The 25,034-nt window shown below is 40.8% G+C and overlaps 1 protein-coding gene across 1 annotated transcript in view; it reads left to right on the plus strand.

Moving 5' to 3' along the window:
- The window catches only part of LOC306704201 (ephrin type-A receptor 6-like), a gene marked incomplete at both ends in the record, with an annotated part of 137,708 nt that overhangs the window by 66,704 nt on the left and 45,970 nt on the right, over positions 1-25,034 (plus strand). Inside the window, 2 exons of the mRNA XM_079170453.1 lie at positions 9,633-9,788; positions 12,352-12,687. Coding sequence (XP_079026579.1) covers positions 9,633-9,788; positions 12,352-12,687 — 492 coding nt within the window. The remainder of the gene's footprint in view (positions 1-9,632; positions 9,789-12,351; positions 12,688-25,034) is intronic.

Raw genomic sequence — 25,034 nt, forward strand, 5'->3', positions numbered from 1 at the left:
CTGTTTTGGAATACACTGGTTTATTAGAGGAGTATATGGGTTAGGCAACACGTAAACACCTTTTTTAAAGCCTGTCAGGCACCCTTTGAGATTTTCCTCATGTTTTGTTCTGTCACCTCCCTCATTTTTGTCAACAGCAACAACTTCTCTCTTTGTGCTATTTGTCCGGGAGAGACACCGTACGAGCGTGGTTGGCTTGCAAGTCTGAGTTACGATTACTTGATGCTCGTGGTTTACTGTATACTTCATTGCATCTGTAAATATCTTTCCCTTATGCATACACTTGATTGGATTTGAGTCTGTGAGAGTGAGATTTAAAGAAAAGAGAGAGAGAGAGAGAGAGAGAGAGAGAAAGGGAGAAAGCATCACCAAAGGCATTTAAATTGACTGCTCCATTTTAATTTCACTCCCGCTCCATTATGTTGTTGTTGATGTTACTAAAGGGCTGCCATGTCATTATCTCCCTCCTTTGTTTGTGCTGTTTTTGAGAAGACATTGCCGTTGTTTATTTTCCACAAGAAGGCCTTTATGCTAATGCGACCTCTGCTAAAGACGATTTGCTGTCGATTTAACAGCGTGTTAAAATCCCAATCACCATCAATCATGCAGAGGGGAAGAAGCGAGTGAGGGAAAAGTTTGGGGCTAAGTCATGCCAATATTCATAACACCCTCAATTTCTTAGGGCATCAGACGTTGACACGCATTCTCTGCTTTTCAAGAGACATGTAGCCTTGCGAGTATCATAATGAAACTTAGTAACAGGGAAAACGGGGATAGATGTGAACGAAAGGCAAACTATTTTAGAGGCAGTGAATAAAGGCTCGTACTATACGGGAGCTGCCTTCTTGTAAATGTAAATGCCAAATACACAGGATTTATATCTCATATTGATATCACAAAACATATCCACAGCCTTTCTGTTGATGACACCACATTTGCATATTGGTGTCTTCACAGCAGATTGAATCTGCGCTCAGTAAACTGACATTCACAGAGGAACAAAATGATACTGCAGATGTATCTGGTAGAGCAAAAGACAAAGAAGCCACACAAATAGGTAGTAATAATGGGAAAGGATTGAGACAGAAATTACAATGGAGAGTTGTGTCATGAGTACTCGGGGATAATCAAAATTCACAGCAAATTAGTTTTCCAGACATCTTGTCTCCGACCATCCAACCTGACTGCAGCACTTGACGAAAGGTCAGGTGTCACCAAAATCAACAGAAATCTTTACATGGGATGCATCAATATACATATCAATATGACCAGCGGTTGTTGAAGAAATAGTATTTCATGTTGGCGGACTTTGAACAGAAGCAGGCTAGATGTTTACCCCTGTTTCCAGTCTTTATTCTAAGCTAAGCACTAAAGGTCACCTGGCTGTAGCTCACATACCACACAGACATGAGACTGGAATCGATCTTCTCATCTAACTCTCGGCAAAAAAAAATCACATCTCCCAAAATGTCAGACTATTCCTTTAAGACTTCTTGATCTGGACCAAAACCGTTCAAGAGATGGACAAAGCAACCAACCGACATCGCCATCCTTAAACTCCACCGCTTGCTGGGCAACAAGTGTGACATTCCACTAGTAGTTGATGGGGTCCATGCCCACTAGCCAACGATGAGCACTATAATAGATTTACTGTTGATCATGCATTAGAGATATCCTAATACAGGTCAGTGCTTCCTTGGAGCCAGTCAGGACATTATCTCATCAGTCAAGCTCAGGCCATAAAAACACTGCTTTACTGTCCATCCCGAAGCCTCTTCGAGCCACTGTTTTGTCCTTAAAGTAAGATTTAAAAGGTAGTCTCTGCTCTCTCTGAGTTATCGGATGTCTTTTGTAAAGTTTACTACTCCGTTCGTTCATTTGGCACAGGACTCTCTCTATGTTGCTATAAACATTGCCATAAAGGGATCAGTGAGGCTGACCCCTGTAAAGTCCATAAAAAGATCGGTGTCTCCGATAATGTCACTGATATATAAGCGATGGCTGCCCCTGAATGAGCCCATCCAGCACTGTCTTTGGTGAAAACTGCCTCTTACTCTTTTTTTTTTTGTGCGTGTTGTCCTTTTTATCTCATTGTCTCGCTGCTAATTAGCTTTTCTGTTTTCTTACGGATTTGTCTTTGTTCCCCTCTCACCTTTATCTCCCTTAAAATAGCTAAATCCAGTGCACCAATACATGTTACTAACCTGGATGCTAACGTTGAAACTTTAATGTGTGTTGAATCATATAGGAAAAAAAAACACACTTTTCTTTTGATGCCAGGCGTCTCTGATGTTGCCGTAATTAATCTTCCTGAAGTGTAGAAATATACAAGTCTATTGATATCACACAACAACAGCAGCGGCTTGTGTTAAGTGTTAGTACGTGAGGATCCTTTTGTAACAATGATTTAAAAGAAGGACACATGCTGGTTGATGGGCTGCATGTCTCAAAATCACAATAACTTAAACTGAATTTAGTGTCTGTGCACGCGGTACAGACACTATTTCAGTTGTGTTGATTGTCGGTGAACGCCTCTCTTTCCACTTTTCAACAGTAACGGAGAAGTTAAAAGGTATCCTCTGGTGTTTTTGAAAACTAGAAGCACAATGGAGCAATACATTTGTTTGCGGGTCCGTGTTTCGGCAGGAGTGAAAAACAACAATGAAAACTGGGCCTGGAGAAGGAAGAGAGGCAGAAGAATGGAAAAGTATTTAACAAAAACATTCTCCTGTTGTAGTTGAAGTAGACATTGCATTAAGCAGTGATTTGAATGGTACTGTAGAGCTTTAAGTGTAAGTGATTCAAATCCTTTATAAAGTCCTAAACATCCCCTAGTCTGCATGTTGTCAATGGAGATAATTAGCTCTGATTATCCTCATTTAATAGTATTGGTTTCTTTTCTACCAACAAAAATGGCCTGCGTTAAAAGAGCTTATTACCTCTATTACCTGTGATCACCAATTCTGAATCTCCAGTCATTGTATCTTACCAAAGCCTCATTCAATGCAATAAACCTCTATGCTACAAAATACCAGTCTAATTAAACTGAGGGGGGAAAAAAAATCAATGCAAAAGAAGAAGTTCAAATAATTGTCGCAAGAGGGTACATAAAGGAAGAAAGTAAACGGAAATAGTGAATGATTTGCAATCATGGCATTCACTTTATTCAGAGATGGGAAGCTTGCTGTGTCCCTGTTCGCCTTCACTACGTTGCTGGTAAACATTAGTGCTTTGTAAAGCCACCGCACTCCGATATCCGTAAATGCCACGGTGGAGATTAAAATCAGGAGGCACTTAGGAGCGAGTGAATACAAGAGGGTTACAGCCACTGGGTTGAAAGCCAATACAAGAGAAAGCTGAAATAGCACGTTTTAAACACTGCTCAGGTCATGCAAACATGTGCATGTGGTGTGGAAGGCAAAGTGGAAGACATATAAGGTCAGATAGATTGATTGATAGATTTGTATCAAATTTAAAGGAAACCATGCACTTGTAGAATGTTTCATATAATGCAATACAGAGAAAGTATTCATACAAAACACATGTATTCCATGCATACATTATTAAGAGCATAATACCTATAACACACAGGAAAGGAAATATAATGTGAATACACTGTACAATCTGCAATCTACTACACATAAGAGAAGTAGATAGACGGGTTTAAATTATAAGTAAAAGACTGAAAGTAGCTCGGCAAACCTTTGGCATAAGAAGATGACGATACTGATTGATGATGATGATGTCGATGATTACGATATATAATAAGTAAAGGAAGGAAGATCAGTTATTTGTAGTTAATAACTGGCTCTCATACACCTGGCCTGCTTTTCACCTTCTGTCACTAATTGATTAACACCTCTTCTCAACACTCCAGCGGAGATGTGTTGGAGAGAGATGTGTTGGAGAGAGGTGGGAGTAAGAGAGACGGCCTGACACGGAGGACAGAGAAGGGTTTTTGAGAGTGTTGTTCCTGAATGGCTCACGGACACAAGAGAACTCAGTACTGTTTGTATCACGGTACTGTATCGTCTTAATGTATCTCACTTATGTCGGCAGGCAAGTGAATCAGAACTTCATGTATGACCTCGGAAAATAGGTTGTAATTTCCCCCTGTTGGAGTATGATGAATATTCTTATGTATGGAGAAAGGGGGAAAAATGGAATAGGCACTATTCTGATAAGATATGCGTGGACAAGATGTGTACCGTGTCAGCACAGAGAAAAAGCAATAAGGCTTTTATTTGTATTGTTGCATAGTTTTTATTTTGTACAAGGGGCACTGAGGAGGGTAATGTCTGTGTGGAATGAAATAGAAAATAGTCCTGCTTTCTTTTTTTCCATATGCAATAAGCTTCCGGCTGCATCTCGCCTGTAACGCTACCATCTCTGCAATGATCTCTCATCCTTTGCATCGCCTCCTCACCACGCTGCCTTTGATTTCAAGAGCTGAACTATTCTGCAACATTTGTTGATGTGGTTCTGCAAGTAAATGCTGCAGAATTGTGCTCCTCTTGGAATTGTTCTTCTTCGCTGACCACCGGGAGAGGCTCCCACCATCATCGGCTATGCTCTGCAAAGAATGTCATTCACACATGCACACAAACACAACACACACACACACACACATATGCAGATACGAGTAGAGAAGAAGCTTATAATATGGAATCTGTTGCGTTGGACTTATTGCCAGTGATAGGTGAGATTTTACGCTGATATTCAGTTCAGTGATTCTAGTTAGGATGTCTATCACAACATCTAGATCCTAATGGGACACTAAAATGTGAACCTTCCAAAGCTAAGCTACTTGAAGTGAGCTCACATCTAAGTCAGGGAAACATCCAGGGACTAAGGATTGGGTTCTGACTGCATACATTATTTGAACAAGGTGTAAAGATTATAAAATAAAGCATGTATTTAGTGTTTGCATATCATTATTTTTGGATATTTGTACGACTTCATTAGGTTGCTGTAGTAGAGAGATGAAAGGAAGTTAGGGGAGAGAGAGAGAGATGAGGAATGCCAAAGATGCAACAAAGGGATGTTTTGGTCCATGGTTGTCACCTTAACCCCTAGACCACCAAGGTGCCCCCATTAATTAGGTTTTTAATGGTTTTCACCTAAACATCATTCAGAACCTCATGCTTTTTTATGTTTCAATTTCATTTCAAGACCACGATTGCACAGTGATTTGTCCAATGTTAATGTTGATACCTAACTGAGTGAGTAATGCCTTGTTTATTGTAAATCTCAATAGAAATCTGAAGTAAATGTCCATAGAATGTGGAAGATGTTCATTCAATATTTCAACCTTATTGCCTGAGAAGAAGGTCAAAATTGGACGATTCTGCAAAACCTCAGGTTCAATGGCAACATTTGTTTAAGGATAAGGTACAAGGATAGCGAAAGATTTAGCTTATGGAAATAAATTGCATGCGCGGTAGGTTAGTGTCAGGCAAGTAAAAACATTTGATAAAATCTGGAGAAAGATTGTGGTTGCAATAAAAAAACTTTTTGCACTGCAGGCTTTGAACGTCATCACTGGACACAAATACATTTCTCGGGATGCTGGGCTAACAAATTCCCGTTGAACAACCAATTGTGGTCAGCGCCTGTCTTTAGACAGGGTGGCACATGTTTCAGAATTATTTCATGCGTAAACCTCTCTCACAATCTATTTCTGTTCTTAAAATAAAAAAATAGGTGGAACCACCAAATTGTCCAACCACTTTAAACAACGGGGCCACTGCTTAGCGAACCTCTATGTTCATTAAACCAGTAAAGAAGTGTGAGTAGAAGTTCCGGCAGATGACAGTACAACGTAGACAGTAGTGACAAATAGTCAAGCAGAGGGAGACAGACAGGTCTACTCCCCGTACATGATCTGCCTGCCAGTTGCTCTGGTGTTGTTCAGGTCCAATGAGTATGAAGTGGCAAGCCTCACCAACCGACCTGCTGCCTTTGGGTCTCGGGGCCCGGCTCGGGACTCTGAGATGTAGATGTTCTGGTTGACTTCCAGATCTCATTAACCTTGGGTAGAGGGCCGAGAGTTAGATCAGAGTCCCAAAGGCCAGTGGGTCAGGATACTATTATCTCATCCCCTGCTCACCTCAGCTAGCTTCAGAGGTGTGTACAGTATACATCCACTCACTCTCACACTTTGTGTCATATGGAAGGAATCCACACATTTCTTTTTTTCATATCTCACCCGCTATCTTTAAGAACATTTTCCACAAAGCGCATATCTATAATGGACTGTCTGGATAATGCATTATGTAAGATAAATATAATATAAAACATTGTGACTATATTTAATATAGGTTGGCAGTTTTTGTAATTCAGCGACCATCATGCTTGATGAATGTCATTGATGATACATCAGTGATCTCCGCTGAGTCTCACTCATCAGCAGTGGTTCCACATGTTCACTTTATCTGTCATAGGCTCTGGTGTGAGGATCAACAGACGGCACGATGGGACAAACATAGAATACAGTTTGTTCTCTCAATATAAATACAGCCTCAGTACAGCTGATGCAGACACAAGCTCTGTATTTATAGGCATCACGATGGTCACAACACCGTATAGCCTTTATTTTCTTGACTGACTGTGATCAACTATATGGATTGTGATTGTACTACTAATAAAAACTAATAAAACACATGTTTATTAATACAGACAATCTTAAATAGACATGGCTGATGCATATTCCATGTCGGTACATTCAGTTTAAATATGGGCTTCACAGAAAATAGTTCTCTATAGTCACTTTTATTCATTTTTTTTACATGTTATGTGAAATTTCTATGACCCTGATGAAACCGTTACAAAAAGGGATTGATTTTAGAAACACACACACACACACACATATCACACACATTCAACCTTGTCCTGGTGCCTCCTTCCACTGTGCTACTTTGTATTGGCTGTCCTACTCACTAGTCATCAGCAGTCTAATATGCAAACTCCAATACAGTTTTGTTTTCATTTGCATGGGTCTATACAAAAATTCGGTATACTGCTGACTGTGTGTTGAGAAATATTGGCACTAATGCTTTTTTTTCTCTCTCATTTGAAGTTCTAATGGTTCTGTCGTTAATCAGCAGTATTATGAGAGGTGATGAAGAGGGAGGAATGTGAGGGAAGTTTTAAATTAATTATTTACAGTGCTGTTGAAATAATGAAAACAGACGTGATGAATCCACTTTTAACGGGAAATAAAAGAGGTTTATTGCAAGAATTGCAATACTCATACGGTCCATGTGTGTTGTAATGGGTGAATGCTGACATGTAGTGTTAAGTGCTTTGAGTGGTTGAAAGACTAAAAAAGGCGCGTTGCAAATGCAAGTCCATTTACCAGCCATCGAGCATCTAACTGCTTAATCGTCGAAATCTCCAGACTTCCTTCCTTTTACAAGTTCAAGACGTTTGACTAGTTCAATTTCAATTTTGCATTGTCTACTGGTGTGTGTGTGTGTGTGTGCCTACCAGCATGTGTGTGTGCTAACCTCCTTGCCACCTTGTGTGTGTCCATCCTCTGGTGATGCATGGTCAGTCATTGTACAGCACCACCGTGGCCTTGGAGCAGAGCCCGGCCAGACAGATTGCAGCAGGACACCGCAAGGTTCGAAAAGAAACATCCCCTCAGTTCAGCGAAGGTCAGGCAGAGGCGTCATTAGGTTGACAGAGTCTAAAACAGGGTCTAGTGAGGTGGGGGAGTTGACTGACGCTTTTTGACTCGAGGACATGCCGGTATCAGAGGTTAATGACGGAGGCAGCCTTGGCACGCCATAGGGGATGCCACTTATCATACTGATGTACAGTATGTGCTTGTGTGAGCTGAGTGTGTGGCTGTATGTCAGGTTTTTGAAGGGAAATGTCAATTTGAATATTTTGAACTAATCAATGGTCAGTCTTTTAGCATTTTGTAATACTCTTTGTTTTACTCACAAGACACTAATACTTTGAAATAGAGGATGACAATTATTGTAAAATAGAATAGAGTCTGATCAGTACATTAAAGACCTGATTCCAATAAAGAGGTGGCCATTTTCAACTTTCAAAAAGTCCACACAGACTCGTGTGTGTGTGTGTGTGTGTGTTAACCTCTTTCCCTCTGTCCTAATTGTCCCCATTTGATCAGAGCAGTCGTGGTTTCAAGCGCTTCCTTGTCCTCCCTACAGCTCCATTTATCACAGCCAGCAATGGAGACACACAAAGGCACTCTGTGCTTCAAGGTGAATTTCCAAATGGCTCAGCTTGTGTTACCTTGTTAAATCGATGTGCCTGGTGACAACCGACAGCCATGGAAATCTCACCAGGCAGGAGACTTTTACACTTCTCTGTGACATGGAAGTGCTATGGAGGTTGTGGAAATGCTATTAAAAGCCGTTGCAGTTGGTCTCTAATTAGTTTTGTAAACTCTTGTCATCACTTTAATTAAGTGTTTTTGTTTTTTTAAAGGAGTTTCAGTGCTTCCTTTCCTATCTTCTATATCTTAGGAAAGGTGTCGAAACACATCCTTTCATGCTATGACGGTACAAAACTTACAAGGCATGCATTTTTGGCCTTCTTGGCACTTTCTGTATTTTGTGAATTTGAATACAAAACAATCTGGGTTTGATAGTTATGGATGTGGTTGTGTGACGGTGTAACCAACAGAGCGCCTCTTCATTACACTCTTTCATACAGGGCCCCCTTCAGCAGTTAGCACTGGATTAAACAAACACACTCAAATTTGTTGGCAACATTTTCAAACCGAGGAGTTTAAAAACCTTCTCTTTGTGAGGAAAGAGTGCAGCGTTAGACATATTTTCTCAAAAATGAAATGTGAAAAGTTATGCAGTTACTAAGCTGAAAATGTGGAAAGAATGTCAATACTATTTTATATTAGTTTGCTTTAATTATTTACTCAGCTTTAACACGTAACTGACATCATTTGCCTGCTCAGAGCAGAGAGTATGTAGAGAGAGTATTCAATATATATTTCTTCTCTTGTAAGAGAAGGAAAGCATTGGTGTTAACATGACATTACGTTAACATTGTTTTGACATTTAGGAAGGGAGAGTCTGTGTAGGATCCTGCATTGCAAGTGTTTTCGATTCCAGTTCAACAAAGTTCATTCATTCTAATGAAGAAAAAAACGTAATAAATATCTGTGTTGTGTGTCTGTTAAGCTTCCTTTGTTTTCATGTCAAATAAAGATCAAAGAGTGAAAGTTCCCCAAAACAGAGCAGATGGTCTCTTTATTTTAGTGAACCTTGCTGCATTCATTTCCATATTTGAAAACACAAACCGGATTTTCATAAATCTGTTAAAAGTCTGATAATTACCATACAGCGTTTGCATTACTGATAATGCTGAATTCCTGATGGATATTGAGAGACACAAGGCCGCTCCAATGCCTCTTGATTAGACATGGCTACTTTAATAAACAGATACGATGTAGTATTTTAGAAACATTATGGCATTGCTGGTTTTATTAACAATATGTGTCCGCTTTGGGTCCTCTTGAGTTGGGAAACATGATGAGGATATGTGATCTTTCCATGTGACGTTCTAACCTGTGTGCCCGTAACATGGTCTGGCTTTGCTCTCATCTTTATGTCATATTGTCATCCTGTCACCACCAGCATGCCACCCAGGCTTCTACAAGGCATACGCTGGAAACACCAAGTGTTCAAAGTGCCCTCCGCATAGTGTCAGCTATGGGGAAGGGGCTGCTGTCTGCCGCTGTGAGCCGGGCTTCTTCAGGACTGAGAGAGATCCTCCAACAATGGCTTGTACACGTGAGTATACCAGCAAACGGGGCTTGATACTTCCTCATGAGACACATAACCACATAGACGTTCAAAGCTTTTAGTCATCCTTTGTGATGTCATGGGAGAGCTTTGAGCCTCACTGCCATCACTTCAACTATCTAAATTATGAATACATGTTAAAGATCGCTATTCTTGTGTGTGCCTGACAGTCTGGGTAAGCTATTGGTTACGGTCTCTCAGAATTAGCTGTGTCTTGTCTTGCAGGACTTATCTGCTGTAAAATTGTGCGCTGGATGAATTACATGGCTTTTGTTCAGCTGCCTCGTCTTCATTGATGATTTACCGACTGTCATTACGACTTCATATTTGCATTAAATTACAGTTTAACCGGACTAATTCTCCTTTAATTAAAAAGCTATTTAGCTGTCACTGAGATAGACTGGGGCCACATCTGAGAGCTTGCATAGGGTGGAAGAGTGTATTTGTCTTTTACGGAGAGACAAAGCCAAGTCATTGTGGAGAAGCTGTGAGTGTACAGTTCCCCTGCACGACGCACTGTGTGTCCAAAACCATGCATTTATATGTGCAGGCTTTCCAGTGCTACAACACTGTTGCATAGCTATTATACAGCTACTAAATCCCACAATACTGTATATATATATATATTTTACATACTGATCAAACATATGCCAATCACAAGAACAGCATAAAACCTGTTTCAGTAAAAAATAATGTGCTCTTTCAGCTTTGTTTTACCCTTGACATTAGACCAAAGACTAGTTAACAAAAATAACAATGTATATACAAATATAACACCAGCACAATGCCATAAGTCTACTTACTTTGAATGTGGTGGGTCAATTTGGAGATTAAGTTTGAGTAAAATATACAGTATATAGATGAACTCTGTTGGAGTGTCTTTTTCAAGGGCTCTTCAACAGTTGCAGTTGTTAGTTGTTGAACTAAATCTTCCAGGCAAAAGCACATCCTGAATCTCCAACGCCACTCGGGTACAAACACTGTGTATAAAGGCTTGTGGGGCGTGTTACAAGCCAGCAAACTAAGAGCTGTAGACTACCACATCTACTCTAACAAGCTGTGAGTTCTGTGTTTACCCATTATGCATTTTAATCAGCAGCTTGTTGGCCAGAGCATAAACTATTAGCTTGATGTCTAAGTAAAAAAAAGAAAGAAAAGAAACAGAGATTAAAGACTGGGGGCCTGAGAGGAAGACAAAGGCGGAGAGCAAGAAAGAAAGGATGTCACAGGAGGAGAGATAAAGGTGGAGAGAAAGTGTAAAGGCTGGATGGAGTAGACAGTGAAGAGAGAAAGGAAGGAGGGTGCTGATACCAATCTCCCCCTAGAGGAGAATAGGAGCTGATTGATGGCAGTGGGCTTGCTCTGCGAGAGGGGAGGTGGGTGGATTCTCCTCGACGGAGAGAATAGAAGAGGTGAGATAATGGCCGATAGACGCAGAAACAGATAAAGAGAGAGAGAATGGACATTCGCTGACAGAAGTCAAGGAGGGGTAGGAGGAGCTTTACTGTCTACTGAGATTTTTAGCAAAGGTAGGGAGGGAGAGGGATGGACGGATGGAGAAGGAGAGGGAAGCATCCCATTGTCTAGGCAGACAGTGAGCTTGGCAGGACGGGACTGTTCAAATCCCTCAGGCTTTTTAACTCCACCCTGTTGACAGCTGGCTGCATGCTATAGCACAATACCGACCCTGACACACAAACACACACATAGGGAGCACAAAAATACCTCAACAAGGGAAATGTGAGGGAGGTGAAATACCTTAGATAGAGTTTATACATATTTATGTGGTACAGCAGTATAGGGGATATTTAACAATTTTATACTGCAATGTATTTGGGGGTAGATTCATATTTTTGCAGAGCATTTTGGACAATGTCGTAGATGTGAGGTATCTCAGGGGTCAATTTTGGGTCCTTTGCATTTTTTTTAGTATGCATAATATTGGCAGCTTGGTTACTCTAAGGGACTGCTGTGTGGAAAGTCTGGAAATCCCAACCGCAGATCAATAAGGAGAGATCAACTGGAATTGTATGAATATATTTGAGGTTAGCAACAGAAAAATACTTTCGCGATTAGAATCTACAGATTAAAGCACCTGTATTAAGCATGGGCTCTGATGGAGACAGGAGATAGGACAGGATCCCCGGGAGTCTGGACGCTGGTGGCAGATGAAAACTTTCAGTTATGGACGCACTGTAAGTAATGGTGGTGATGGGGCAGGTGGATTGCGCATTGGAAGGCCTTAAAGACATAAAATAAAAGGTGAAGAAATAGCAGAAATTCACCCTTAGAGGAATAAATGCAGAAGGTTGAAAGAAAAGATTATCCTCATGCAACTTTCTACAAAGCCTCATTTGGGTTAAAATCAAAACGTCTGCTAGGCTTTTAAATGGATCTGTAGGATGATGTCATTGCCACCAGGGCTGATAAGCCATAAAACAATCCATTGTTTAAACATCACACAGCTAATTGGGTATCTTCTTTTCTTAACATCAGCCTAACACCTTATAACTGATTTATCTATTCATTAACTTTCTGTCTACGACTGCAGGCCCTCCATCTCCGCCGCGCAACTTGCTGTTCAACCTTAACGACACCTACCTGATGCTGGAGTGGTCACCACCCAGCGACAACGGGGGCCGCCGGGATCTCACTTACAACGTCCAGTGCAAACGCTGTGGCCCCGAGTCCGACCAGTGCCATTTCTGTGAGGAGGAGCTCCGTTTCCTACCACGACCTTTAGGCCTGACCAACGCCACTGTCACGGTCATGGACTTCTCAGCGCACGCCAACTACACCTTTGAGATCGAGTCCCTCAATGGCGTTTCAGACATGAGCTCCTTCCCTCGACAGGTAGCCATCATCACCGTCAGCACTGATCAGGGTGGTGAGTATATATTTGAATTTGACTTGATGTTGGGAGCTTATTTTGTGTGACTTTAAATGCAACACTGTGACTGTGATTACATCTGCAGTACCTCCAATATACAGCACAACATTTCCTCATTTATTTCATGACTTATAAACCCAGTGAGCACTGTATATTTTGGAGACCATGCATCCATGAGTTCTAGATATTTGATATTGTTAAAGTTGCTAAATTTGTTATTCACAGCATTAATATAGCAGCAAACAACTATGTGTAAACATATAGTGGAGTAATGCCTTTCTGAGCAGAGAATGAAGTCACTTTTTAGCTCCGTCAGTACTTCTGCTATTGTTTGCACTGCTAGCACTGTTAGCACCGTCAGCTGCGAGCCGTCGTCTCAGCGATCGGCATGTCGTGAGCGGCTTGGAGGCAACAGATAAGCAATGAATTCTGTGTAGCAAACCTTTAAAATAACCAATTTATTGGCTTGTGGGGCTGTGCTTTTTCAAATTTTTATTTTGAATAAACTGCTAATAACACAATCGTTACTGGATGTAGCCTTTGGTAGAGAAAGATGGTCGAGAAAGTCAGGGTTGACATTGTAGTTTATGTTCCTCTGGTATTTCTAGTTTTGCATTCTTAACTACTGCTGTAAATGATGACAGGAGGCCAAGGAGAGGTTGTCTCTTCCTCCCGACTTGCTCCAAATAAGGTGTTTATGCTGAAAGCCTCATATGTCTTCTGTGACAGTGGTCTGTATAGGAACACTTATGCTTTTAATTTGTGATTTGCAAACACTGTTTTCTGTTTTCTCCCTCTTCCCTTGACTAATCTCTCTCGCCTTTTTTTTCCATCGGTTGTTTGTCTTCCACCTTTTCTCTCTCCTGTTGTCCTGTTTCCAAACACATTTGTTTTGTTTTTTCTTTCCCTTCTTTTTTCTCCTCCCCCCCCCATCCTTCTATTGCCGTGGGAGTCTGGGAGCAATACATTTTCTCATACAGCCAAAATACATTAAATGCATTATTCTGTGTCACAGGGGACAGCTCTGGCCTTAACAGGTAACTCAATGTTACATGCAGCTTTTTTATACCATTAGGATACCCAGTTTAGCGCATGGTCTTGGCAGGTCCCCAAGCTGTACACAAGACCCATTTCAGCGCTAATATACCCAGCTGCAGCTGTTTAAAATGCTCAAGGGAAGAGGAAGATTCTTGGCCATGAGCCACTGATAAGTAGCCTGAAGATGTATTTTACCACCATCACCTTTACAGAAATCAGCGTTTGGTCAGAGAGTCAATGGTCAGTGTCATTCATGTGTTAATATTATATTATAATGTAGCATAAAATATAAAATACCCAAACTAAGTGAAATGATTTGGTCTTGATTTGGTAAACTACTTTTTAATGTTTTGGTGGTTTAAATGACGTGATCATCTCCATTCAAATGGCATTGTGCTTATCTCATGATACAACTTACACAAGTGTGACAAGCAGAATTCTGGGAAGTCTCACCAACCTTGTGCTTTATTTCACACACCATACAGTCAAACTGTTTTTTTTTTCACACCCCAACTTGGAGCTAATTTCAAAGGAGATGCTACTGAGGTGTATATAACACCTGCTGTCTCTTTTGGGAATGGAGGACGATGATTCATGCCCACAAGTAGCCCACTACTAATTACTACTGTCAGTTGTCAAATTATAATATTGCGACTTTTTTCCCATTGAGATTAACATTTAATTATTTATGGATTAGACCAGTGCGTTTTATAAACTGCATCAGTCCCTTTTTTAATGAAATGTAAATCTTCTTCAAAATTAAATGATGCGTCTCAACAGGGTTTATCCTGCACACAATTAATCTGAAACATTGGAATACATCATAGGTTGCTTTTGTGAATTACTGCAAAGGTCATTGATCTCAAAAAAGTAATTTGGCCTCATCTTCAGTGCAACTTCCTTTGTTTCACGAATCCGAAAAAAAAGACTGAGCAATTCCTCTTTATCTGACCATAGCTGGACAAACCCATGTGATGTATCCACACACACAAACACCTGTAGAAGGAACAGACTGGGTTTTACGGTGCAGTGATATATACTCTGCCTGTCATTACAAGACTAATACAGACCACCGTTCCAGTCTATCGCCTAAACAGCTTACACTGTAAAATAGATTGTTCTGCAGGTGTAGTAAAGGGCCATTGAAGTGGTGATTGCACACAGCACTGTGAAACCCAGTGTTACATGTGTCTAACCTGAACATCATGTTTTCTATAGTATGTAACAGTCATGCAACCGCTGATTAACAGCAGCTTCAACATGATACTGGAAGAGGGCTCAGGTCCATCAGCCAGGCACACTGTTTTAATAAAGAATCACATTGGCGGAAAAGATGAAAACCTGCGGTGGTTTATGAAAATGTTGAAGTGCGCATGAGGTCAAGACAACTCAACTCAGATAACCATGCAAAATGCATGAAGAAAAGGAAAACTTGGATGCTGCAGTGATGTGTGTTTTTCTGCGACTGCAGTGATATGCACACAAACAAACACTTCTGCACACATGCTTCCCTCGATACATCCGCCTAAACCTCTCTGTGATTGTTTGGAAAGGTGTACGGGAAAGATTCTAACACTATTAGCATAGCCTCGCCATCAGCAGAAACGAGACAGACATGCGAATTTCTCGGTGTTGCAAGGAATCAAGAGTCTCCTGTAATAACGCACGCTGGCCCTAGAGAAATTAGACGTAGTCATTAAAATGCAGATGGTCCTTTTGGTAAATGCTTTGTGTCAGTGGGGTTAGTATATGATTTGTCGTGCCTATGATGGGCTGCTTTGTACCGTCCATATTCATGAGTGGCATATAGAAGTTAAGGCCTGTGATCATTTCATGTCAGGCGTAACCTTTTCAATATTTTGTGATTTATCCAGGGAAGCATATCTAATGTATGCACAAGCATCATTCTTTATAGCACACACACATGCACTGAGACTATGTGTGGAGAATTATAAAGCATACGGATTAACAGCAGGGGAGGGTCCTGGCCTGGAGTAAATCTCCTCATATTTGGAGAAAGAGAAAAAGAGTCTGGGGAAATCATGAGCGCATTTGCAGTTCTTGAAGTCGGCACCAGGAACGTGGCACTGCCGTGATCGGGCAGACTTAGAAGTTTACACCTTTGGGAGGTTCACATCTGCCATAATCCATCTACCAACTTTTTCTTACCAGCTAGTAGAAACTCTGACGGTCATCATCTGCAGCCGGAAACGTAACTATCTATAAACTGCACCTTGGAAAGAAATCATTTGATCCTCCCCAGCGTTGAAGTTTTACTCGCACATAGCTCTAACATAGACATCAGCATAGCAGACATCAGACAAGAAATTGCCACATGCTGCCTCGCTTAAGGGAACCCAGGGTGCCTTCCCAAAGTAGGTGACTGGGTCAGGAAGGGAAGGCTAAGTGAACAGAGGAAAAGTAAAATGAGGGAGAAAGCCTGAGAGGTAAATAAAGAGGAAGAGAGATGTTAGGAGAGCAGAAGAAGAGCTGGACAGAGACCGTTGAAAAGACAGAGAAAAAGAAAAAGGGTGAAAGATAGAAAAAGAGAAGCGGAGAAGGGGAGGATGTTTGAGTGACGACACAATCAAAAGAGCAAAGAAGGGTTGGCAGAATGAAAAAAAGGGTAAACAAGAAATGTGGGCAGGCGATAAAGAGAGTGCAGACACACAGAGACATCTCTGCACTTGTGTTGTGCAATGGGAAAACTAAAACTTGAAATTGTTTGCCTTCATTTCTTGATTAAGCTAAAAACCTTTTTCACTGAAACATAGATACGTCAGGTAGACTCTAGCTGTGGTTTAGCTAAGTACTTAGACTATGCTCATGTTGTCATCGTGGTTACAACGGGGGTTTGTGTTTAAGAAGACGTTGAAACACATTTCAGTTCTAATCAATTCAAATACAGCACCAACACACTGATGGCCGCTGAGACTAAAGAGGTTATTGTTGTTGTTTTTTTAAATGCATGTTACAGTATGCATTACATTTCATTTTTGAAGAGGTCTTTTCTGTTTTAAAGACCAGTGTGTAGGATTCAGTGGCATCTAGCTTGAGGTTGCACATTTCCCTTTGCAAGCGTGTCAAAAAACAAAGTGAAAGGCCCTCGCTAGAGAGCATGGCAGAAACATGGCGGTGCAGTGTGGCGGACTGCGTAGAAGAGGACCAACTCTAGATATGAAGGGTTCATTCTCAGTTAACAAAAACAGAACAATTCTTAGTTTCATGTGGTGATACACTAATGAAAACATAGCTATGAATATTATATTACATTTCTGCCGGTAGATCCCCAAAGTCCTACTCACTGGCACTTTAAGTTGTTTATAAATGCTTTTAGTTTATTGTCATACTAAACAGCATGCACTTATACTAAAAAATCTCCAGAAACTACAGAAATCTTTATCTGATTTGAAGAAAGTTACATGACTCGGGACTGTTATGCGTCTTAGATGACTTAAATAGTCTTTTCTGCGATAAATAAACAACAATACAAACCATTGTAAAGATAAGTATCCACTCAACCACTCTCACATACTCTACCTTTGTGAGGCACTTTTGGCACAGCTTTCTAATTTGTGATTCCGCGTTGATCATGTGACTGCCAGCCAACCTGTATCGATCAGGCATGAAGCCCAACTTAACTCATCGCACATCATCTTACAACTTTACAGACAAGATAGATTTTAATGCATCTCACATGGAGTTGGTTTAGGGTTAATTAAGGGTCAAGTTGACAGAACCTTTTTGTGCGTTAGTGGGAAAAAAAATGACTCGAACTTAAAAAAAATCGGACAGACTTTTCATAGTTTTGTTAAATAGAGGAAAAGTTGAGTTCTGTAAATTTCACACTCAAAATCAGTGAGTCAATGTCATTAATGTCTAATATGTGTTTGTGTATGGTAATGTTTATGTGTGGTTACATTTAATGAATCCGAAAAACATTGTCTATGCGTATATACAACGTATGAACAGCGGTGATCTTGGAAGTAATAGCTGTAGAGCTGTATTTCATAATAAGAACTAAGTGGTGAGAGGGGGTGGACAGGTGTATGTATGCAGAAAGAGGCAAAGGAGAAAGAGGCGGAGAAGGAGAAGGTGGAAATGGCCTAGAAACAGGACTGTTCCTTTAATCACAGGAAGCAGCTGGATAATTGTGTATGTCACTGAAAGCAATCAGAGACAGATCGGGTTCTCCGTCGCGGCGACGCATCAGAATATTCTTGCAGCAACTTGAGAGACTCTAATCAGACGGTCTTTTGTAGACGAAACGCCGGTGGGTGAAACTAACAACCTGGGATCTGCATGATGATATGGACTAACGTGGGAGGAGCTGGCGGGGGAAGTGCTGCTCATTGACTTGGCATTGACTGCAAGTGTCCAGATCATTTTCATTTGTTTCACTCACCTGAAGGCTGATGTAGAAATTGTGCAAACATGTTATGCCGGCATCCACTAAATCAGAGTCGACGTGAAAGCGTGCACGTCTGCATGTAATAAGTAACCCGTGCATGACTTCAGGGTTAACGGTGATGTCATGTTCGTGTTATTATCATAGCTAAACGGAACAGAGCATACAATCAGACCTGTGTATAACTGGTGTGACGTCAGGCTCTCATATAGCACTGATCACCTCGGTTTTATCCGTCAGCATCTTTATCATCTTCAGCCGTCGTCCACTTTCTCCAGTAAACGGTGCAAACCACGCGGATACGCCAACACCGTGCATAATCTGAGACTTCATCAAAAACTAAATTGATTTGAGAATGTGCTTGCCAAGCTACACCCTGAACACAGAGGGTTTGGAGTTAATGGTGTGCAGAATGGGGTGAAGTGATGAAAGATTAATAGAAGTCATGTTTCTATGGCAAACCTGAACACGTTGGTGCCGAACGCATTACGACAAACCTTCTCCCCGCAGTATTGTAGTGTCAGAAGCATATCAAGAGACTATATAGAGTCATTGCAACATGTTTCATTGTAGTGCACTGTGGGTAGTCTAATACTCATCTCAGATTTAAATCCATTCTAAGGAATGGTTAAATGTATAGAATTAAGAAATGGAATAAATAAAGACACCCTAAACCCACTGCAATAAGTAAATAGTATTCAATTTATGAAGATGCCAGACTTCACAGGAGTGACAGTTACAGTTTGTTTTATTATTTTTAAAAGGTGGCTCTGACCTGAGACTGAGAGTGTTGGAGCTTAAACAGTGAAAGCATGACGGTTCGGTGTTTGGACTGTGGGTCTTTATTGGTTACCAGACATGAGTATCTGAAATGTAAAAAGGAGACAGGCGTGAAGTATAATCAAACCAATTTGGACGAATTCTAAAAGGAATAGGAAGCCAATGCAGAGCTGGAGACCATCTGGAGAATGTGATTTTATGAGCTTAAGCCTTGTCCCCTTTACTCTTTATTTTTGTGATGAATATTTAATTTGCTAATATCAAAAACCAACTGGGGCAAGTGGTGACACTGACATTCCTCTCTGCAGTTCTGTCTTTTTTATTTTACATGCCAAACTCCTTATTTCTGACTCTGTTTGAAATAGTAGGTATAACCTTTGTGGAAGTGTAAATGCTATTTTTTCCGACATTTTGTTCCGTTATTCCATAAAGAGCGGCAATCTTTGTTTAGAGCATGTGTATGAAATGTTTTAGCATCTAGCAATCCCTGCACTACAAAACTTTTATCACCACTGGCACTACAAACGTGTCCACATTATAGCCTCGTTTTTTTCTGGACCCACAATATCTCCGAAAAGGATTAACTTGGTTATATGAGTCACATTCCCCTCTTCAGGCTTATTGCAGTTATACTTTAAAGCCTGTAAAAAGTTAATGAGCTCCTTGTTGCTCCTTGATGCTTTGACACATTCGCACACAGTTTTCAGGATGGGTTGACATATTGAGAAAGAGAGACAAATATAAAGGCAACAGTCCATCAAACACGATTGAAACCACTGAATCAGACAAGAGGGTTTTTACGTCTTCTCCGCTTAAAAGACAGGTCACAGAATAAACACTGGTATGTCGGCACATTTAATGCGTTTTAGGCCAAGTAAATGTAACCAACATAGGGTTCACACACTCAAATATATTCAGGACCAATATATAAATCCGTAGGAAGGGGTAAAAGAGAGAATGACGAAGACAAAAAGCTAAACTCAAACTTTTAAGTTTAACAATGTATATTGAAGACTTCTGCACAAAGACAAGAACGAAGGTTTCCTCTCTGAATTGGCTCTTTAGTGTTAACCTGGGGATACCGTAATGTATTCAGTGCGACAATAATTGTTTTAGCAGTACTTTGCCGTGTAAATACAGCATAAATTCCTTGACACTGATTACTTGACACATTGTTTTAGTTGAACTTTAACTCGAGTAGCACCCGTTTTGTTTTTCTTATTCAGTACAGTCAAACTTCTACCTAGAGGGGGTGGAGCTTATTCATTTTCCTTCTCCAATTGGAAGTCCGCATTGCCTTACATAGCCAATAAGAACCACGTCCGAGCACAATGACTCCGACTCATACATTGTTCAGCCAACAGAACGTAATACTGGGAATAAAGCAATCTTACAGAGCCCGACTCTATACTCTGTTACTTAAAGATTTTGTCAGTTTCAGAAAAGGGATTACTATTAAACTGAACTTCAGAACCTCTGAAACTGTTTTAATGTTGTGTTGACACCCTCTATTACACCCTCCGGGTAAGTGTCCTTCACCTGAGACAAGAGAATCTTGGTTTTAGAATGAATTAAAGTTGCTATTGGTTGTCAAACACCACAAGTGTCAAATATTGACAGCATTATGTGCACAAAATTGTCGAAGTCAGAATATATATAGGAAAACCTCTGGCCCACCTTGATCTGCGATGGCCCTCTGCCATGCCCCAAGCCAGCTCCAGCGTAATTATGCAGCACTGGCTATAAATGAACAGTGTGTGATAAACTCCTGCCCTTCTCAGCCACGGTGCCCCTCCCAGGCAGCCCTCTCCCGGCATCGCGCCACGCTCTAACTAACTATGACAAATTAGGCCCACACTTAATTACTAGCCTGGGAAAATCACAATGATGTTTATTAGGCGCGGCATCATAAAGCGGTGTGTCCGTGCCCCAAGACCAAAGCGCTGTGCCGGAGAAACACTAATAATAACAACAGCCATACAAATTGGCTGAGTGGAATGACCGGGGTTCCTGAGGCGCCAGCCGGGGTGGGGTGAAGGGGAAGGTGACTTTCCGTGGATGAATCAATACTGCTCTCAGCTGTGCTGTGCTGTGCTGAGCTCCGGCTGCTACCGTTGTAGATCTGCCTGAGATGGCTGAAATCCACTGCGTGTGTGCGTGTGCGCGCGCGTGTGTGTGTCAGTGGGGTAGATTTAGCTGCGATCCTTTCTCCATTATGGGTTAATAGGAAAAAGGAGTCACTGATGAAAAATGCTGAATATATAACATTATACGTTTTTTTTTTCCTCCCTTGACATACAGTTATATGGGCACGTGTATCTTGGGGGTCTTCTGTCTGATAAAGATTAAGTATATGTGTTTGTGTGTGTGTGTGTGTGTGTGTGCGTGTGTGTGACCACAGCTGGGCTGGTGGCACTGGCCTTGTGGAGAGAGCGGTCGTAAATACAGCCTCCATGCTTGCTGGCTTATTAACGGTTGATTTATCGGCCTCTCTGTGAGGAATTCTCGCCCTTGGCACCCAAGCCCAGAGTTTGACCCCAGGGGATCACAATTACCCAGTGCCGTGTGTGTGTGTGTGTGTGTGTGTGTAGGTGTGTGTGTGTGTGTGTGTGTGTGTGTGTGTGTGTGTGTGTGTGTGTGAAGATATGTCAAGGGAATAGTTTGCGTCACAGCGTCGTGGATGTTGTGTGCGTGTGCACACGTCTTATGCTGCTGTATACATCAATGCAACTATTCAGTACCAGGGTCATCTTCATCATCACTCTCTCTTACACACACATGCACCCGCTCTTGATGCCAACTGTAGAGAGAGATACAGGGGGGGACAATAGGATGGGATAAATTTATTCGACAGCTTTCCGCCGCTACAGTGATTTATCAGAGTGTTTATCCTGCTGATGTGCCTTTATCTTTTTTTTCTTTTTATCTTCTCTCTCTCTGCCTCTCCCTCGTCTATCTTTCTCTCCCACACTTTTACATAAAGGCAATGTGTATGTTTGAATTGTCTGTGTTCATCTTTATAAGCACTGTCACTACATGCCATTATACTTTACTGTGTTAAGACAGCTGTGTTGCATTGATTTACTGCGTTAAGGCTGAAGTTTAAAGGCCTCATTTTAATCACAATGTTTAGCTTTATTCCCTCGTGCTTTTCAAGGATGACTTTCCTCGACAATCCTATCTGTAAATGCTCATGTTTGAAATTTGTTTTTTGTTATCTCCCCGTCTGATCTTTTTGTCTTACAAAATCAATATTTCCGATAGCTTGCACTTTGTTTGCATCTTTTTTATCACCTCGCCACCATTATAATAACCAATGCAGTTTGAATATATGAAGTGCAGTAAAGTATGAAGAAAATTAGTTCTTGAAGCCTGATAACACAGGAAGTAAATGATAGTTAAGGGATTACAATTACTGTTGTATTGATGTTGCACCTTTTAATACTATTAATACTCAATATTTCCATGATACAATCATATTTTTAGTTTTGACAGCAGGTTTTTAATTTAAAAGCAGTTTATTTGTGTTCTAGTGTTGGTCTGTTTTGTCTTTGCCTGCAGGTGTAGTATATGTTCCACATAATATACAGTTCAAGTTCTGTAATCAAATGTATATAAAGTTGTGAAGTAAAGATTGTATTTTTCCCTCTTTTACACAACATATTACCTGATAGTATTAATTGTCATCCAAAGAGTTCACTCTCTAATCCACTCAGTGATTAGTTGTATTTAAACTCTTTGCTTGGTGTTCATGAGGCAATTCAGTTGAATGTTTGGCCAATAAACAGCTCATGTGAATCTACGTAACATTTTGTTTCAGTTTGATCACATTTGATTTTTTCCGTGTTGCACTTTGTGTTGTGTTGCAACCTCTTGTTGTCCCCAAGCACCATACTGGGTCTGCAATACAGTGCTTACGATGATCAGTGAAGTACAAGATGAAAGACTCGCCACACTCCGTGAAAGTGTTACCTGGGGGGAAATGAGTGTATCAACACTTTGCAGCATGAAAGACTTTTGCAGTTTGTCACTACAGCAAAAAAAAAAAAAAGTGTTGAAGGTGTTATTTTCACAAAGTTAAGACTTTTACCCAAAACAAATATGAAACATGGATCTCATTTTACTGTTTCTCTGTAAAGGTTGTTTGGAAAATGTGATCCCAATTCATGCAGATCATTTTGGGGACAATCTGAGAGATTACCTCCTCTGTACTCCTGTTGCTCCTCAGAGGCAACGTCAGTAATTATCCTGCCCTGTCAACTAGCAGCTGCATACCTCCCACTCACTCCAGTGCTGGTTCACCCTCATTCTGACCGCCCCGTCTCTATTTAACAATTCATTTAAATTCAAACAAATTAAGTTCAGTCAGTTTTAATTAATTTCACCTTTTCAACTCAGTTGAATGATCCAGTATTAGGAAAAAAGTTGTGTTCCAAAACTACCAGTTTTAACAGCTGTGTGTATAACTCTGATTGTCTTCAAGTTTAATTTGAATATTAAGAATAACACTCACATATCACTCTCCTTTTCTCAGCAGCTCAAAACACTGGGTTCGTTTGTTTGTCTTGTTAGTTATGTAGTGACGATACCTTGGGAAATGCTGGAGATGGAAATTTCATCAGCTCTTGTTTGCGTCACTAATGAACCTGTCTGCTTCCGCTGGATGGTGGGAAGCTCTGCACCGATCACTCCAACGCATGATGATTAAACTTTGCAGCAGCATCTTCATCACCCTTTGCTCGCTCAATCAATGCTCACATGTTAGCGTTAGCAAGAGTCAAATGTTAAAAGTACATTGTTTTCTTATTTGTTGGAGAGTTTAATTAGCTGGTTCATATGATTCCCTGTATGGTGATAATGAGTGCTACTTATTGCTGTTGACAAACTGCACAACTGACCACAGAACTAGCTTGAACAGAGAGTGTAAAATTGTAAATAACACAATTTAAACCTGCAATCGCTTATTTATTTTGCCACTTGAGGGCTCTCTCCAGGGCTGCTGAACATTTTTAAAGCAATAAGAAAAATGTTGCCCGGTAAACAGCTGAAGTTACCTTTGGTTTCCTTGTGGAATCAAGATCAATCTCTTTCCATCACAGTGACTGTAACAGAACGCTACACACGCTGAACGATTCACCTGCTATGGAGGTTTTTACTGTTGAGTATAACTATCCTCACACACCAGTGTTATGGTTTCTTTGTGGTCTTTTCCGGCCCTATCCAACCCCATCTGAGTGACCACAGCACCCAGGGGTGACCAATCCCATCATATTCCCCACACTGGCACACCCGCTGCCATCATCTCTCCGTCTTCACACTCATTCTTGTCTCTGTTACCTTGGTGATAAATGCCAAGCACATCAGGTCAGGCTTCAGCTCTATTACTGGACACAATGAAGCGTTTGCTCTTCAGTATAGCTGGTGACGTAGTTTCACAACACAATTAAAACTCAAGTTCAACTTATTATCTTTTTATGGAGATTCTCAGTCGCTGCTATGATTTCTTAAACCTGTAATCACCGGAAACGAATAAATTAGAAACTAAAGGCGTGAGCTTAAAAACACTAAAAAGCTGCTGAAGGGAACTGCAGAGTTGGTTGATTATTATGGGCTCGTCATTGCAAGCAACCCTTTACGCATACAAGTACTATGATCCGTTGTAAAAATATGGATTATGGCCGCTTTAAATTTCAAGCCCGCACACACAAGTAGTCCTTGAAGACAAATTTTGTCTTTTAATTGTTATCTTCGACTTTGTATCCTTGACATTTGGAGCAGTCATGGTTGTATCATCATCTGTGTGATGTTTACTTGAAGATTATTTTCCCAAACTTGTCCTTCTTAGTAGTGAAGTAGCAACGGATTTATTCAGCCTTAACTGCTACAAAAGACCTTTCCAAAAACGGAATAAGCTGCGAGACAGACAGCTTCCTCCATGTTGGCTTCTCTTGTGTGACCGCCTCAGACATCAACACAGTAAAGACAGCTTGCTAACGGCGAACAATGTTGAAACAGATGTTCACCAAAGTAACACTTTTGACATGTCACCCCTACGTCCAAGATGTATATGTGCTCATGTATATACATATCATTCTCATGACATGTATAAATAGTGCAT

The sequence above is a fragment of the Pholis gunnellus genome, assembly GCF_910591455.1.
Source record: "Pholis gunnellus genome assembly, chromosome: 12".
Classification (NCBI taxonomy): Eukaryota; Metazoa; Chordata; class Actinopteri; order Perciformes; family Pholidae; genus Pholis; species Pholis gunnellus.